Source organism: Eptatretus burgeri, chromosome 11 (genome assembly GCF_056783735.1).
Source record: "Eptatretus burgeri isolate ZD-2024b chromosome 11, Ebu_testis_v1, whole genome shotgun sequence".
Taxonomy (NCBI): domain Eukaryota; kingdom Metazoa; phylum Chordata; class Myxini; order Myxiniformes; family Myxinidae; genus Eptatretus; species Eptatretus burgeri.
In genome coordinates this window covers 68163820-68182636 of record NC_140971.1, presented here as the reverse complement: position 1 = coordinate 68182636, position 18817 = coordinate 68163820, and the positions used below count along the sequence as shown (strand labels likewise).

The following is an 18817-nucleotide window of genomic DNA, read 5'->3' as shown; positions in this document are numbered from 1 at the left end:
AGAAGTTTAATCAATCAATTGAGACCATACTCTGTACAGTGTGTCGGTGCTGCTGAAGCAGTCTGTCGGGCTATTGGGCACAATCCTGGATGGGTGCTCACTCTGACGCAGGATACTCGAATGGCTCAATCATCCCAGCAAGGTGGTACTTATTTTGCCGACCTCGGAAGGATTACAGGCTGGGTCAACCTCCCATGCTATGAATTCAACGGCCGAGTGGGATTCATACTCGGGACCCTCAGTCCCAAGCCCGCCACCCTAACCATTAAGCCAACACCAGGCATAAGTTTAATAAACTTGGTTTTTAAATCTTGAATTTTGTTCCTTTTCCTGTAAAGCCACAGTGAGTAAAATAATCCTTTTAGACCCGACCACCCCAACACGCTGGTGAATGTAAAAAAAAAAGTAATTGTATGAATAGTTGGATAGGTGCAGTAATTGGCAGAACTGGTAATGTCTCAAACCTACCTGTCCCATGGACAGACCAGAAAGACAAGTTGATGCTGAGCCCTGTTTTAGAATCGTGTAAAATCGGTTTCAGGTCAATAATTTATTCTCACATTTGCTCCTAACTGTTCCACCTCAATCATTAATAGTTGATCTTTTTTTGTTGTTGTTGTATGCATCATCTATCCTCGTCGTACAGTGAACGGATCAGGATGTAACAGACAAAAACAGGATGAACTAGAGTGGGAGCACTCGGTAGAGTGCAAAACCTCCACCGCCAATACTGCTAGGTCACTCAAGTGAACCTGATATCCTATTCATTCAATTTGACGTCAACAGTGCTCACAGAGTTATAGTTTGTAACTTTCCCTTTTACTTTTAACTTTTACATACTCAATTCAATCGTCATAACTAGATTCTTTGAGACAGAAATCGATTTTACGTGGGTATATCCACCTGAAGTTCCAAAATCAGCTGCAATTATAATTTTGGCATGTTTTTTGTGGGAAATCACTTATAACATGTAGAAATGCAAAAAAAATAAAATAAAATAATAATCGAAATTTTGTTGAAAAAAAAGTTGCAAAATTTTTTTCCCCTCTAACAATTTTTTTTTTTGGGGGGGGGGGGGGGTTGGAAATCGCTTAAAACATGTAGAAATGCAAAAAAAAAAATTCAAATATTTTTTCAAAATGGCCGCCATAGCGGCCATATTGGATTTTGAACGAAGTCCAAAATCTAATGGCATGATCCTTGGACCATACCTAACCCCCCACCAAGTTTCGTCGAAATCCGTCGGAGTTTTTCCGTAATACTGTTCACAAACAAACAAACAGAAAGGGGTGAAAACAGAAACCTCCGATCTTCGATGGCGGAGGTTAAAAATGTGCATGCATGGTGTGGACAAAATGGATACAGAATGAAGCTCCAAGAAGGGAAAACTGGAAAATTGGAAGGAAGAGGGGTTTGGGTGATTTTTAAAGTGTATACTGTATAATGAATGAATATAAAGTGAAGATTCATGCGAGGTGAGCTGCATACTACATATTAAAGATGGTGTTGAAAGGGGAGTGGTGGAGGGGGGGGGGCGAGTAAATTGTGATATGAAAATGGGAAGGGAGGGTTGAAGAGTTGAGGTGGGGCTAAGAGAAAAGGTAAGAAATAAGTTAAGTGTGGGGGGGGGGTTAATAATTTACCTTTTTGTGTGCATGATAGGTTGGTGTCCATCTGCTGCTGATTGGGATTTGTGGATTGATTTCTGAATTTTGTGCAATTTCTCTTGTGTTTTTTATGGAGTTTGCCACCAGGGGTCGCTCAGGCCTACTTGTGCCTCATTCAATGTGCAGGCATGGATCCACAAGCATGCTGAGAGTGAGATTTTCATCATTTGGTCTGCATTGAATCCTGACAAGGCAATAGTAATGTGTCTGAGAGTCTGACAAGGCAGTAGTAATCAAATCGCTGTCGGACCCCACCATCCGTGGGGGAGATACGTTCCTGAAAAATGCCCTGCATGTCGGGGCATTTTTTTTTCCATGGTCTCGGCTCGTGGAAGAGTGATTACACAGAATAAATCAGGACACAACATAAAGGGAACAGCAGGAGAAAGGGGAAATGCCAACAGCAGGGCGGAGGGAGAAAGTAGACGAAACGGCCAAACAAAGGATGCAGGTAACGATAAGGAGTAAGGGATAATGCAAAGGGTGAATGATATGGATACAAAAACAAAATTGTGTTTGACCAGTTTGTGATTTTTGTCAAGGTCTGAAGAGAGGGACGAGGCTGCTGCCTGTTTGTTAGAAGGATGTTAGAAGGATGAGAGGCAGAGTGTGGAGTCCTCAGAAACGAGATAAAGAAGATTTTCCAGTGAGAGAGATCATTGATGAAGATTGGTAATAATATCGGGCCTAGAACACTGCCTTTGAGTACACCAGCCTTACCGGGGAGAGATGAAAGGGTTCCGTTAAGAGCCATACATTTTTACGAGAGTGGAGGAAGTCAGTTATCCAAGAGTGGAGTTGGCCTTGGATTTCATAGGCAGACAGTTTGGAAAGTAAGACAGGATGCCAGACCATCAAAAGCTTGAGTTGTGTCCAGAGAGATGGCCCTGATCTCATGTCTGAAATTGAGAACCTCCACCATTGTTGGGAGAGTAGAAGAAACATGTCTAAGGTAGTCACCAGGTCTGATTCTGCATTGATGATCTGAGATGAGGCTGTTGGAGAAAAGGAATGATATGTCAGCTGCGATGATGGGCTCCATGACTTTGTTGATGATTGGTAGTACAGTAAGCTAATTGGCTTTCGTTAAGGGGATGTGTTTATCCATGTTTTTTTTTATGCAATAATGGCTGATTTCCAATTTCCCCAGTGGATAAGGAGACCAGTGCTGAAGTGTTTAAAAAAAAAAATATATATATATATATATATTTTTTTTTTAAATAATTGCAACCGGGCGTAGTGGCGTGCGCCTGTAATCCGGCTACTTGGAGGCTTGGGTTGGAGGATCGCTTGAGGACGGGAGCTCTGCACTGGGCCGTGCTATATTAGGGTGTAGGGCAGCCCGGAATCATGGTGAAACCCAATCCTTATCCCTGTGTCGTAAGAGGCGACCAGGGTTGCGTCAGGAAGGGCATCCGGCGTAAAACCTATGCCAAATCAGTATGCGGATCATAATGGATGATCCGCTGTGGCGACCCCTAACGGGAGCAGCCGAAAGACGAACAACATATTGAAATAATTGCGAAGCCAGAATGTGGAAGCAGGTCATACTTTATAACCAGCGAATATCATGGTCTGTCAGTATTTTCACGTGGGAAAATGGAGAATGCCTTTCAATCCTAGCAAATCTCGCCATCACCCTCTCACTATAGGACTCCAACCTTATCCATTACCATGTTCAGCCACTGAAAGAGGTTTAGTCTCTTGAACTTCTCGGCCTCCCCATCAGTCTCGATCTCTTTGGCGGATCATATCACAAAGCTGGCCTCTAAAGTTAGCTGCAGACCGAGTATCCTCCGTCGATACAAGGTTTTCCTTAAAAAATCAGAGCTACTCTGTCTACAAGGTCCTTGTCGAGCTCATTTGAGTCCTGCTCTCCCTTGGACTTTTTTTTTTAAATACACAAGGTCTAAGGTTTGTCATGGAGCTCACACACATATGGACATGCTACCATCTCATGTATTCACTTATTACTATGTTGGATGATCTTTTTTATCCCCATTAATCCTACCTCTCATCTGTTTCTGACAGGTGATTGTGTTTCCTCCCCTCTTCTCTCCCCTTGTTTGTTTATTCCCTTGCTTGTTGCGTCCTGTGATGATGTTGCCCCACTGTCAGTTTGTTGGCCTTTTTTTTTTTTTTAATACCTTCGGTCACCTCGCTCTTCCATGAGCCTCCATCTTGTATATTAAAAATATATTGGGATCGCCTATTTGGCCCTTCTGAACACATGGCTCACAATTCTGAGATCTCAGGTTGAAATCCCCCTTTGTGTGTCGATTTGTTTATTCCTTCCTAATTGTCTTTTGATCAATGTTAAAAAGTACACCATCTCCTGCATGTAATATTGGTGTAAGACCCTCCATGAGCTTTCGGCTACTGTTTAATAAATAAAGAAGAAAAAGATGTTGTGCATAGCATACTTGCAAAATACACCCCTCTCCAAAGGTTGCTGTGGATACATCAAATTGTCCATTTCATTTAGATTAAAATTGACAATCTAAATCAAAGCTCAGGTCAATAGGATGTAAATTGTTGATTTTTCAGTTGAAAATTGATGATTTTAGAAGTTTGACCTTGGGTTGACCATTGACCTTTTGACCTCAAAAATGGTTTCCAAATTCAGTGACGCAAGATGCAAATCCTGTTCAAATATCAAGTCAATCTGATGATTTTAGAGAATTGACCTCAAAATCAATAGGCTTCTCAGTTGAGACTACCTCTTCAACTTGAAGTTTCGTGAAGATTGGTTATAAATTGTGACCTGTAGGTGACAGACAGACAGACAGACAGACAGACAGACAGCAGACAGACAAAATCGACTGAGCAATATACTTGAATTTTTTTTCGATTTTGCAAGTAATAAATCGTTTAGGTATATCCAGACTGCACTACTTTGCATGAGGACATTGGGCACAAGTCACATGAAATGATGACTGAAAGAGTAGTCATCAATTACCACGACATTAGAAACTTCCTCGGAATAATAAATCCATTCTTCACTTTCTGCAATTCCAATGATATGATTATTTTTAGAATTGTTTCATTAATAAGGAAAGGTTTTGGTGTGGACCATTGCTTGTTTTCTTTTGTCATTGATTTTTTTTTTCATCGCCCAAACTTATTCTCGATTACTTCCCGGTGCTTGTGCTTGGGGAGCTCAGCTGTAGAACACAAAATATATGTTGCACTGTTTCCAGAAATGATCTGTTATTGAAATCGATTTTGGTTAAACACAAAATCGGAATAATCTTCATTGCGGCTACTGAAACACCTGAAGAGGAAGTCATCTTGGCACCTCTTTTGTACACTTTTAAAAAGATGTCCTCTGATGGTCATATGGATTTGTGGAACTGCACCTTGAGGGAGGAACAATGGCAGGGATTAGAGTAATGTGACAAGTCGGTATTGCCATTGAATTATATTTTCTAACATCTCACCTGTTCCCTTTGTCAGCATTATGTCATTGCTTGAGTTGGGCAGGGCCTCAACGTGTCTTTATGTAGGAACATTTCTTGCTTGTCGTGAGTGCTAATGGCATGGCATTCCTATGGCGATTTGACCGACTGCTGAGCAGAATATATTTTTTATTTTTATTTTTTGTAAAATGCTGCCAATTCCTGAATCTCTGCTAATGTTCCAATTTTGTACATCGTGGTTCATTTCTCCAGCATACATTTTATTTGGTTCGCGTGTGCAGCCATGGGCATTTCTCCAAAGCATTCCACATCAAACGCCCTGCGATGCATCGTGTATCATTAATTTGTTTGGGGGAACTCGTTTTTTTTGTGCACTCGGGATTAATTTGACTGTTAATCCTTAAAATGCTTCCATGCGAGTTTCATTAACTTCTTGAGGTTTTCTTCTTTATTATTTATTTTTTTTAGTAGAAAGATTGCCTTTAAATGATGTCATTGCTAAAATATCTTGGCTCATGAACATGGCCCAAAAGTAAGTGCATCAAATACCATTGGCACTGTGACATTGTGCTTTTTGAAGTGATAACAGTTGGCCTTGAAGAGAGGCCATGTTTTTGTGGTCTCCATCGTAATCGGCATTTCAAGTAGTCTCTCTCCTCGGGCTCATTGACGTGCCTTGTGTATATAGATTGCAAGAAGGACAAAGGTACTCTGTCACGGTAGAGAATCTTGCACATGGCATGGGATTTCAACATTGGTTCCTTTGAGCCCCCTGTGTCAACGACTTAGAACCTGTAATGTTCTACATCTCTCATTCGGATTTGTTAGGCAGGAGGTTTTGAACGGATCTTTGTTTTGGTTTACCAAAGGTCCTCGCCATACTTGTCAAGCTGGTGTCGTCTGACTAACCGCTTGACTCATGCATTACTCGTGGGGAGAAGTCAAACAGATTGTGGCTTTATTTATTTTCAGTGGGCTAATATTTGGGGTTTTTCCTCAATGTGAAGTTTTATGGGAATTGTCACAAAAACATAACCGTGTAAATTATTTTTCAATTCTATAGTCTGATCATTTGGTTTGCAGTTTCATACATACCAGAATGAAAATAACTTTCCAAGCTGAAAATGCACAGTAAATACTAAATACCGTATAGATTAGGCATATGTAATGATTATTTTTGTTGACTTTCTATTTTTTTTGGAACGTTGTAAAGGTTGTGTGATTATAACAGTTCACATTGGAATAAAACACTTGGAGGCGTGAGTTCCTAATTATCGGACTAAAGGCAAGGGGTTAATTAAGGTTGTATTTTATTTTATTTGATTTATCTTGAATTATGTTTCCAGAAGACGTCTGCTCTCCTGGTAGCCTTGACTGGTTTGCAGGTTATGCTAGTCAACATTTTGTTGTTGATCATCTTCTGCAAGGGCAGCATAATTGTAGGATGGGCTTTCCATAAAGTAGCACTCCCTCTGTGTGCAGCCAAAGTGAGGGATGGGAGGTGGGTGCATAGTGGGATAGGGGTGATGTGTGTGCAATTCAGTATTGTCCTTTATCTCGAATAAGTGTTGGATTCTGTCAAACCTGCTTGATATCAGTTCAGACCATTGTTGAAGTCAAAGATCAAATGATGTGCATGTGAGTAACTCGATTCTCATTGTCATTTTATGCATGCTCATCGTGTCAAAACCGAAATCTCATTTGAACTCGTCTTGTGGGACTGGACGTTCCCTGCGATATTTGAGCATTTCCTCGTAATCTTTCAGAACTTTTTCAGCTTTCCACATGCTAATCTTCTTCTCGTGACATTTTCTTGTAACCACCTCGTTACATTGAGGAGGCTTCCAATCCCCTCCATTCTTTGTTTTTTTTTAATGCTCGCTGTCCTGCCTGTTTTCATGTGGACCTCAAAGACTTGGCCATAATCCAGACGGTGAAATTCACCATTTCAGAGATAAAGGAACTTGAACTTTTTGTTAATGTTTTGCAATACATTGTATGAGACAAAATGAAATGTGAGGATGTATTCGTAGCTGGAATTGATACAAATAGGACTGTGCTTCCTGAAGTTCACCTGGATCAGGAGCAACAGTCACGCAAACCCGCCGCAGATCCCCCTAGACCCTGATACACACACACACATATATATATATATATATATAGCCTATATATATATAGCCTATATATATATATAGCCTATATATATATATATACACACACACATACATATACATATATATTTTAATGCTGTGAACAAGCTTAGTTCATCATGGGTAATGAAGGTTGTTGTCAAGTTTCATTGAAATTGTGTGTCGTTTCAGAGAAGAGTGCAAATACCTGTTTTAGGGAGAGAAAATCCACCCCCGTAGACCCTCCTAATGAGTGCAGATTTTAATGTGGTCGATACACATTATTGGTAGTGAAGGTTGTGGTGAAGTTTCATCAAAATTGTGTGTGTACTTTTGGAGAAGTGAGCAAATACAGTGCCTTGCCTCGAGAAAGTCTACACCCCCTTTCAAGATTTTCACATTTTGTTGCCTTATAGCCTGGAATGAAATTACATTAAATCAGACTTTTTCCACCTTTATTTACACATCGCAACCCTCAACTTCCAAGTGAAAAACAAATTCTACAAATTTCAAAAAATTAATTAAAAATACAAAACTAGAATATGTTGGTTGGATATGTGTCCACTCCCGTTGCAATTGTAATTTAGCTCAGGTGGAACCAATCACCTTCAAAATCACACACCAAGTTTAATGGCTTCCACCTGTTAAATTGTAGTGATTCTGATTATTTCAGAATAATGTCAGGTTTCCTCTGCTGGATAGAGCATTTCACAGCAAAGACTCAACCCTGAGAATCAAGGAACTTTCAAAAGACCTCCGCGATAAATTGTGGAAAGGCACAAATCAGGGGATGGATATAAAATATTCCAAAGGCCCTGAATATCCCTTGGAGCATGGTCAAGACAATCATTAAGAAGTGGAAGCCGTATGGTACCACCAAGACCCTGCTTAGATCAGGCCGTCCCTCCAAAGTGGATGACCAAGCAAGGAGGAGACTTGTCAGAGAGGGCCACCAAGAGGCCAATGGCAATTTTGAAAGAGCTACAGGCCTTCATGGCAAAGACTGGTCCTATGGCGATTTGTAGTGATTGAATTGCATGTGACAACAATATCCCAAGCACTCCATAAGTCAGGCCTGTCATAAGTCATATAGTGGCAAGAAGGAAGCCATTACTCAAAAAAAGCCGACCTTGAATCCCGTTTGAGGTATGCAAAAAGCACTCCAGAGATTCTGAAGCCATGTGGAAAAAAAGGTTTGTGGTCTGACGAAATCAAGATAGAACGTTTTGGCCTAAATACAAAATGTTACGTTTGGCGCAAACAACATAACACACCACATCAGCCAAAGAACACTATCCCTACTGTGAAGCATGATGGTGGCAGCATCATATTTTGGGAATATTTCTCATCAGTAGGGACTGGGGCACTTGTCAGGAAAGAAGGGAAAATGAATGGAAAAAGATACAGAAAAATCTTCGAGGAAAATCTGCTGCCCTCTGCAAGAAAGCTGAAATTGGGATGGAAGTTCACCTTTCAGCATAACGACCCAAAGCACACAGCGATAAATCCACATTGGACTGGCTAGGGAAGAAAAAGAGAAATGTTGAGTGGCCCTATCAGAGCTCCAACATAAATCCAATCGAAAATCTGTGGAATGACTTCAAGATTGCTGTCCATCAACGCTCCCCATGCAACTTGACTGAGCTTGAACAGTTTTGTACAGAAGAATGGGCAAATATTTCCCAATCAAGGTGTGCAAAGTCGCTGGAGACCTAGCCCAACAGACTCTCAGCTGTAATTACAATCAAAGGTGTTTCCTCCAAGTATTAACTCAGGTGGGTGGACACTTAACTAACCAAGATATTCTAGTTTTGTATTTTAAATTAATTTTCTGAAATTTGTAGAATTTGTTTTTCATTTTGAAGTTGTGGATTACGATGTGTAAATGAAGGTGGGAAAAAAAGTCTGATTTAATGCAATTTAATTCCAGGGAAAAAGGCATCAAAAGGTGAAAAATTTGAAAGTGGCGCAGATTTTGATGTGGTCAATACACCGTTTGGTATCAGATATGAAGCTTGTGGCCAAGTTTCATCAAAATTGTATTTGGTTCTAGCAATAATGACTGAAGTGTTCTGGACGCACTGACTCACCTACGGACACTGCTCGATCGCATAAGCTCACCTGACTAAAATTGAGGTGAGCTAAAAATGGGATGTTTTTTTTTTTGTTTGTTTTGGGCCGTTTTTTTGGGGGGGGGTGGGGGAAGAGGATTTATTGCAATTATTAACACCACCCTTCCATTATCACAAAGCACAGGCATGGGTTGGCCTATCTCCAACGTAAAGGAGCAATGTGATATGAGTGGCTATTGCATTAGTCAATTGCTGTTGTTACCACCACATTGCTCTCATCATTTTACAATTGAAAATTATTCTTTCATTGCATATCAAATTAATAAATGGAATTAACTTTTTGCATGAATATTCCATCAGTGATTTAAAATTTGCTTTGGAACTGGTGTAAAATACAGCTGTGGTTGTTACCTTGACCTGAGCTTCACCACCCTTCATTTGGTGCCTCAAAGCTGTTTTAAATGAAACGCAAGCGCTCTACCTCGTTTAATTCCTCCCGTGGCGGTGAGTGGCACGTGGGGATGCATCTGCGGTTGACATGATCTTACGCCACTTTGCAGGCCTGATGCATGATGACATGCTCTACGAGACGCCGGTTGTTCAGGAGGCCATTCGAAGACTTCCTGAGACGATGTATGATGAACGAGCCTTCCGCATAAAAATGGCACTCGATCTGTCGATGAAACACCGGATCCTGCCCGAATCCCAATGGACAAAATATGAAGAGGTGTGTTTGTCTTTCACGTCCAATCAGACTTGTTCTTTTGTAATTGCTGTTCATTGATTCGTAGTATTTGCTGAAGTTTTCGGAAAGTATTGGGACATGTTATTGTTTTTAATGCAATGTAGAATTTGCCATTTCAATTGCATTTCCCCATTCTGGATGTTTTGTCTCGCACGTGACCCTCCACCCAAGGACGTTGGCTACTTACAGCCCTACATACATGAAGTGGAACGTGAATTGAAGGAGAAGGCAGAATGGGAAAAAAACCTGTGAGGCATTGGGATGGAATTTGCTGGATGCTTCTTCCATCCACCCTTTACTTCTTGCCGAGTTTGTGGTACATGGTTCTTGAGTATTTGTCCATTTCCTTTAGCAATAGTACTGTGTACTTTGCTGTGGTGCCATTCTGTTGAATAAAATGCATGTTATATATTTATTGTGTGCTTTGAGTTCACCTGTTGGCTCGCATGTTTTTAGTTCTGTATTCTTTTGTATTTATTTTTGATGAGGATGTCCAAAAGAAAACAAAACAATTTGCTGGAGTAGCCAACTGTCTGAAAATTTGCCAAAATGCTGATGACACCAATACCAAACATTGCAAACCTAACATATCTTCCTTCAAATTTACATATTGTTATGGCAGTCATGTCGGCCAATCGGCCCAGCGCACCGAGCGGATTGAGGGCCTAATCGCACCTTTACCGAGCTTAATTTGGTTCTGAGGTCGCTTGAGCGACGCGAGATTCCTCCTTCTCACCGAGCCACTCAAAATGGTGACTTGGAGCGGTTTGCCGTGCTCGATGGGGAAGGTTTAAACTTGGATGCGAAATGTCCCACCAAATCTGTCTTCTATAGGACTTGTAAAACAAAATGGTTTTGTGATCGTGCTGGCTCAAAAAACTCAATCGAGACCGAGTTCAATAATGTGTGTTTAAAAGTGAGAACTGGGGGGGGGGGGGGGTGGGAGGGAAAAGAGGAAATACAAAAACATTTTATACTCTACATTATGAAGTATGTGCCCTGGGTTTTGTATGAGCATAAAGTCCTTAACGGGCCCAAAGGCGATAAGACTGAAAATAACTGTTATGACCCGCTCGGGCACCATAAAGTTCCATTCGAAGCCAACGGTTCCACAGCCCGGCGTGTAGTGTAGTAGATAGTAGAAAAATCGTGCAAATTATGATACAAACATCAAATTTGGCATTTCTGTTCTGCAGGGCTTTCTGATCAAATCTGCCTAATTGGCCATTTGAAAATCCAAATTTTGAAAAATTTGAAGAAAAAAAAAACTTCAAAAAATTTGAAGTCACAGCTGGCTGAAATTCTTGAAGGGCAAATGAACATCCCAGACAGAGAACCAAGGGGAGATGCAGTCATCATTGATGGCTCAGCACTTATCAATGCCCTACCTCCATGCACTTCAAAGATATTTTTATGACTATGCTAAGGAAGACATCATCCCAAAGGTGGAATCCTATGGTGCCAGGTACGAGAGGGTGGACGTAGTGCTTGATGTGTACAAGAAGTCAAGTCTGAAGTCCAAGGCAAGGTCGAAAATGGGGCAAGGAATCAGAAGAAGAGTGACAGGAACCAGTAAGACCCCAAGTAACTGGAGAAGCTTTCTTCGAGATGACAGAAACAAGACTGAGCTGTTTCACTTCCTTGCGGAAAAGATGTGTGAAGCACAGACGACAAGCACAGTCATTGTCACAAAAGGAGAAGATGCCATTAGCAACACAAGGAAGTCACTGGATGCTGTGTCTCCATGTTGTCATGAAGAAGCTGACACTCGAGTATTTGTACATGCCAGGGATGCAACGACGGATGGTATCAAGTCCATTATCATTAAGGCTTATGACACGGACGTACTAGTCGTAGCAATATCTATACTGCCATCCTTACAGGAACTAAGTCTTGAGAACATGTGGATTGCCTTTGGCCAAGGAGCCAAGGTGCGATGGATTCCAGTCCATGAGGTAGTTTCTACAATAGGGCCTGAGAAAGCTAGAGGGATCCCATACTTCCATGCGTTCACTGGATGTGACGACGTGTCTGCCTTCCACGGTAAAGGGAAGAAAACTGCATGGCAGACTTGCAACGTCTTTGATGATGTTTCTGAAACGTTCACCAATCTCAGCCAGCATCCAACATTGATTCGTGATCTTGACTTTTTTGAAGTTTTTTTTTCTTCAAATTTTTCAAATGGCCAATCAGGTAGATTTGATTAGAATCCCCTGGAGAACAAATGTGCCAAATTTGATGCTTGTATCATCATTTGCACGATTCCTCTCAAAAATTGCTGTTATCTGCCCCAGTAATGGGGCTCAGCGCACACCAGCTCTCTTGCAGGTGAGAGATGGGAACACAAGATCTCTCTCGGGCTCTGCACAATGAAATAGCGATGTGACCCAGGAATTGGAACTCAACTCTGCACACCACCTTGGCACACCACCTAGGCACTCCTCCACTTGACTTTGACTGGACCGAGCCCTGACCCTTCATGCACGTGAGCTTTTATGGGCTCCCATGATTCCCTGCCCTGCTCTTGCAGTTTGAATTTTGTGGTTGAGGAAGGGAACCCAAAACCTGGTTTGGAGTGTTGAATTCCAGATCAGGCTCTTTCCGTTCATGTCCAGGGATGGTTGTTGGCCTGCGGTGTTTACATGGATGTCTGTATCGGACTTGGTAAGTTGGGTTGAGGTCAACATGTCTTTATTCAACGGTCATCTGACCACCATGCCTCAATGAGCTCATGGCTGGCCTTGGAGCAGGTTGCCCCCATGCGAAGGAGGGGTTGTGTTTTGCGATGTTGGAGGATTGGTTATTTCTGGCTAGTGAACATCAGTGTTCAGCCAGTCTGGTGGCCAACTGCTTCCCTGTTTGACCAACATAATGGGCAGGGCAGTCGTGATGGGGAATGTTGTAGAGTGAGATCGGTCCTGTTTGTCCACTTTGTCTTTTGGTTTTGGAAGTATAAATTAGTAATGACTGTAGAGTCACGTTGGGTTTATGGGCAAGGTGGACATCCTTGGCCTGTAACAGGCGATTGGCAAGTTCTGAAGCTGCTTTCATGTAAGGGAATGATTGGAAGCTTGACCGCTCCTGAAACTTCAGGCCCAATAAAGGATTTTCCTTTTAATGCTCGGTGTGCCTTATTTATGATTATATATCCACTAGAATGTAAGACCTGTCACTTCGCTGACGGAAAGACCAATCTTTGCTGTGATGGCTAATCAATATGGCAAGAAGAGAAAGGATTCCGAGTGCAGGGATAACCAGCATCACAAGTTGGCGTTTGCAGTTTCGCCATGTACCCAGAAACAAAAAATAAAGTAAAAATTAATATATTTTTTTGTCGAAAACCTTCCCGGGAGCTCCCTGAATCCACCGTAGTTCGAATTATTGAAATCCGTTAATCCGTTCTCAAGCTACAACATGACAGACAAACCATATATCTCAATGTGGGTTGGAGTACATTTTCATCCTCCAATGGACTCAAATTGGGATTCTGTGAATGAATTATTTTTTAGTGTGGTCAGGTTAGCCTGTTTTACATTTCCATCTGAAGCTCTTTCTCATGATGTGCACAACTCGGATTCCAATACCATGCACTATATATATATATATATATATATATATATATATATATATATATATATATATATATATATATATATATATATATATATATATATATATATATATATATATAGTTGTGGATTTTCACCCGCCGGAGTGCGGGCGACCGCCTTTTGCTAAATTGCGGCCGCGCGCGCCCACCGGACGAGCAATCTCGTCGCAGCTTTTCGGATCAACGCTGAAACCCAGCTAAGCTGTTGTTAACCACACCATAGATCAGCCAACTCTTCTGTCCACGTGCTACAAGGTTGATCGCCGAATTGTCGATGTACCTAATTATTCACGCAGACAGAAATGCCACCTCAACGGAGCCTGCACGAAAACGAGCCGCTTTAAGCAGCTCGTTCCGTTTGCGATTGCCGAGCGGTTTTATTTCGCCAAGCCCCGTCGGACCAGATGTACGTTTAATCAGCTATTAATCAGCCAGCTACTTATTCCGAACGCAATTATGGCAGTCAATGGTAGGAAAGGACGCAACGAGCAGGTGACATTTCAACAATGGGGACATTTATTTCAAATGCACATATGCAATGAATGGGGGGATGGGGGACAAGACGCGTGCAAAAACCTACAGCCGATATGATATCTCTTTATTATGTGCATGCACTTACAACAATTCTACTTGGTAAACAAGGCGCCACAGACTTTCATTCAAAAACCCCAGAAAAGAAAGAAGAGAACTGGACTCGTAAGCCTTTAATGTTCCTCGGAGCTGGGATGACTGAGGGAGCTCCGCGAGGCCGTGAAGGTTACCTTCGTCGCCCTTGAGGCGACTTGATGGTATTTTTGGCGGCGACCCTCCATATGTCTCGGTTGTCCAAGCGGCAACTGTTGTAACCGCGGCTGGTTGGTTCAGGGCCTAGCAGCGCGGCCTGGTCGATCGGGCCTGGCCGACGCCGCTTCAGAGGAGCGAACGGGCCTTACTATTTTTGAGTTGATGCTCTGTAAGAGCCCGCTCACTCCTCAGCGTTGCTTGACCGACTCGGGGCTCGATTGCCCAGTCCGTTAAGTAGCCGGCTGGCGACTTCTCTCCGGCTGGCGACCTCTCTCCGGCTGGCGACCTCTCTCCGGCTGGCGACCTCTCTCTGGCTGGCGACTTCGCTGCTGCCTCCAACGACCAACTCTGACCAAGGAGAGCGTCTCGGCGTCGAAACGCGCCTTCTTGTAGCCCCGAGGGGAGGGGTTTTCGCACCCTCACCTTCGACCCTTCACCCCCGGCTGGCTCCGCCCCTTTCGTCATTTTGATTCTTTCTCACCGTCAGACGCGGCCGTGGTTGAGATCACTTTACCGCTGCGAGGATGCCATCGTGTTCGCCTGTGAAGATGTTGGTTGTTGGGGATGTTGTTGTTGGTGAAAAGATGGCGGCGCCGTGGAGATGCTGGTGAGGAGATGTCGGCGGTTGTTGAGATGTTGTTGTTTGTGGAGATGATGGTGAGGAGATGTTTGTTTGGTTGTGGAGATTGGTGTTTCGGAGATGTTGGCAGTTGTGGCGAAGGTGGTGAGGAGATGTTTAAAATAAAGATAGGAAAGAATAACACTACCTCAAAGGTTCACAGCCCAGCACACAAATAAATCCCTTTATACATCGGTGGGGAAATCTAATCTGGACAAACACTTATCGACATAACTGATCTTCGGGGAACCTGAATGGTGTTCTGTGAATTTCCACAACCGTAACACTACCCCCTCCCCTTTTTATAGACTCGTCTCGAGTCGTCAAATTTTCATGTGCCTTCATGTGTAAGTTTTCCCCTAGTACGATTTACCTTTGGATCCCTGAGTGTGACACTTGGTGTATCCGTGTCCCAAAAGTAAATAACCTACAGGCTGTGTAACTAACTAAACGAACTCACTCATACAGACGACTTAACTAAAATAGCCAGCGCTACGACAAACATGCAGGGGGAGCAAACTCATTTACAATTTTAACTTAACTTATAAATTTTACACTAAACCATGGCCCAGGACTGATGGACTCTGTGGGAAATAGGGCATGGCAAAGTTAGTCAGTATTTTAGGGTGAGCGCTCCGCAGCTGAAGGTCGGGTGTCTTCGGGGCCTGTTCAAAAGGCCCCGTTGTCTGTCACAGAACTTTTTCATGTCTTCAGCTGCTGGAGGCAACTCACCCAAACCCAGCATGCCTTATGCCATCCCCCAGGCCATTATTGAAGCAGGGAGCCAGGCTGCCCAAATGCAGTCTCTGGCTCATGAAACAAATGCAGGTATGAATACAAGAAGGTGGCCGGCTGCCTAAAGCAGTCCCAGGCCTCCCCCCTGAAATGAGCGCAGTTGAGCAGTGAACACAAATGGTGCACGGGTTGCACCAATGCAGACCCCGTGTGCGGCTGCCTGCAGGGCAGTCCCCGCAGATGACTGGATGGGCACTGACGCAAGCAAACACAAAAATGAGCGGATGGATGGATGGATGGAAAACACGGTGCACGGGCTGCTCAATGCAGTCCCGTGGTGTAGCTGCCTGCAGGGAAGTCCCTGCAAAATACTGGATGGGCACTGACGCAAGCAAACGCAATGGTCGGCGGGACTGCCTGCAGGGCAGTCCCCGCAACTTGCGCGATGATCCTGGCGCACATGATGATGGATGGACACGGGCAAATGCAAAAAAAGGGCTAGCAGGTATGGGGTCAAGGCAGAGGCAGGCAGACAAGGCATGGCAAGGCAAGGCCGGAACAGGCCGCTATAGCAAAAACAGGCCGGCATACGCAGCTGGCCAGCCTCTTGTCTCATTGTGGAGGGAGTGCGGTGGTGCCGGCCGGTCTGAAGGCGGGCTCGGACCTACCCTACTGTCTCCCTCCAAACCTATCGCCTTTGCCTGTCTCTGTCAATACCCACTCCCTCAGTTTGCAAAAATCAAATTTAGCCCCATCTTATTTTTATTTTATTTTTTCCCTTTTTAATTCGTCTCCCTATAACCCCCTTGATTGTCTCTGTCCGGCTAACCTATTCTGTCACCGAGCCTACTCCCAACCCCGATGTTCCCTTCCTGGAGGGGAATAAGGGAGAGCTAGTGTCCTGCCCTGAGGCCCAGTTAAGCCTCAGAATGGCCTCCTCAGATCTCAGCGATCTAATCCAAAGTTGGTCCAGCGGCCTACAACGAGAGCGAAGGGATGGATGGTGCGGAGGGGTACAATTCCCTATCTACCCTAACATTTATTAACCTTCAACTACCCCAGGGCTTTCCAAAAGTGCCTGTCGCTTAAACTATTGGTTCTACCAACCAAGATTCCCATCGCCTGTGTTGGTGTCCTCACAAATTTGGGCCTTGCCCTACAATTTTCCCTCGTGCCCTTGCACGGTTTCGTGGCTGGGACGCGTGGCTTCCTTGGCAGGAACTACCCTCTGCCGATTCTCCAACTATGGCACCCCGGGCCCTGCGACTGTCTCCGAGCCTACCAGCTCCCTAAAACCTGGGGAGTGCCCTCCATGGCTACTCCCCCTCGATGCTCACGTGGCAGGCTGGTGCCACGGGCCCCTTTCTCCAGGTGCCCGTGCCCACGACACTGCCCACGCGGCTATTGGCGCTACGAGCCCCGCATCATGCGGGCCCACCCGTGCCCACTACGCTATCCCGGCCCCTCTTGGATCCTTGGCCTACCGCGGTCAACTAGCCCGGTACCTGGGGTGCCCACTAAGCAATACTCACCGTTCGCAGCCACGCTCCTAGCCCGTCAACAGGACTCCTGCACCCCTCCAAATGGGTTTTGAGCTTACATTCGCACCAACAGCAAAACGAGATCCATTTTGTCAATTTGGCTAACCCACTAACTAACATTACTCTGACCCTGGGGTCCCTTGGGTGGGAATCGCTCCTCTCCCCAATCATTCATTGCACCATGCATACCACATTCGCTCCATACACACAGGCGCGCTGGCCCTCACTCACTCATTGTGTTTCAATCCATCTCTTTCCATCGCTCACATCGCTGAACGCTGCCATTCTTGTCACTAAATCCCTCAACTAACTTGTGCTCCCTCGTCATCCCTTATAATATAGCACGTTCCATTTACCCTACGTAGCTAAGATACGTCCCCTCTACACATTCAATGTCTGTCCGTGTCTTCCAAATCCAAAAATCGCATCCTCTAAATCTATCCTAAAATCCCTCTAACTAATCCATTCCACGGGCTCCATGCGGAACAATCCATGTCCCCATGAAGCTGGTCAACTAGCACTAACCCATCCCCCTAACTAGTGGTGTTCCTGTGCCCTAAGCAAGGGGGTTTCCAACCCCTGCCCAGGGAATCCTGTTTACCCGAAGTGGCCAGGCTTGCTTTTCTCTCTCTTTTTTTTATGTGCACCAGCGCGGCAACTCGCAACCTGTGCTCCTTTTCCGTGACGTCACGGCAGCTGCTCGCATTTCTCGTCCCTTCCTCTTGGACGGTGACATCCGGCAGGGATTTCCCTTCTGCCAGATTCCAACCATGCAGCCACGACGTCACCCTGCGCATCCCAAGCAAGCCTCGCATTTCGACGGGTTCCCCACGCGAGCACATGTGCTCTGCCCATCCGTAACCCGCGCCACGGAATCCCCGATGACGTCACTCGCACCCCGAAACCGCGCGATTTCTCGCGCAAGCCGGGGCACGCGTAACGCATCGGGGAAACCGCTTCGCACGCTCTGCGAACAGAACGTGCAACGCAGGCCACACAGAGCTTTACATACACGCTTGCCTGGAGACCCATCCGATCCAAATTCACATTTCCAGGCTACCTTCTGTCCGTCCGCGGGATCGGCTTACATCCACTGCGTGCGTTTCCGGACCGGATTTCACTCGCGCAGGCGTGCACGTGTCGGCCTCGTGCGAAGCACAGCACGGACCCCGTGCGCGCTGCCGTGCGAATCTGGCACGGTGCTCGAAATAGCTACGGCCGCTACACGGCCCTTGTCCCTCGTCTGGCGCCGTCTTCATCGCTATTCAACACCCGCTCTCCCTCGTGCTATGACGCTTACACACCTCGACATGACACTTTCACTCGGATACGCGGTTGCGTGTTCTCGCATACCAGCCATCATCTCCCTTTCATACCACGACCTCACACACGCGGTTCCTCTTACACACGGCCTTTCACTCGCGCATGCCATTTCACTCACACACGCGGTTCCTCTTACACACGGCCTTTAACTCGCGCATGCCATTTCACTCACAC

General features: G+C 44.7%; 1 protein-coding gene and 1 pseudogene across 2 annotated transcripts in view; both read left to right on the top strand.

The window, feature by feature from the left end:
• The window catches only part of UQCRB (ubiquinol-cytochrome c reductase binding protein), a 41484-nt gene extending 31041 nt beyond the window's left edge, over positions 1-10443 (top strand). For both annotated transcript variants that reach the window (XM_085846772.1, XM_085846773.1), the window contains 2 exons: positions 9848-10014; positions 10204-10443. In XM_085846772.1, coding sequence (XP_085702898.1) covers positions 9848-10014; positions 10204-10284 — 248 coding nt within the window. In that variant the 3' untranslated portion in view covers positions 10285-10443. The remainder of the gene's footprint in view (positions 1-9847; positions 10015-10203) is intronic.
• On the top strand, positions 2897-3037 carry LOC147017292 (signal recognition particle RNA; annotated as a pseudogene).
• Positions 10444-18817: the final 8374 nt, after the last annotated feature.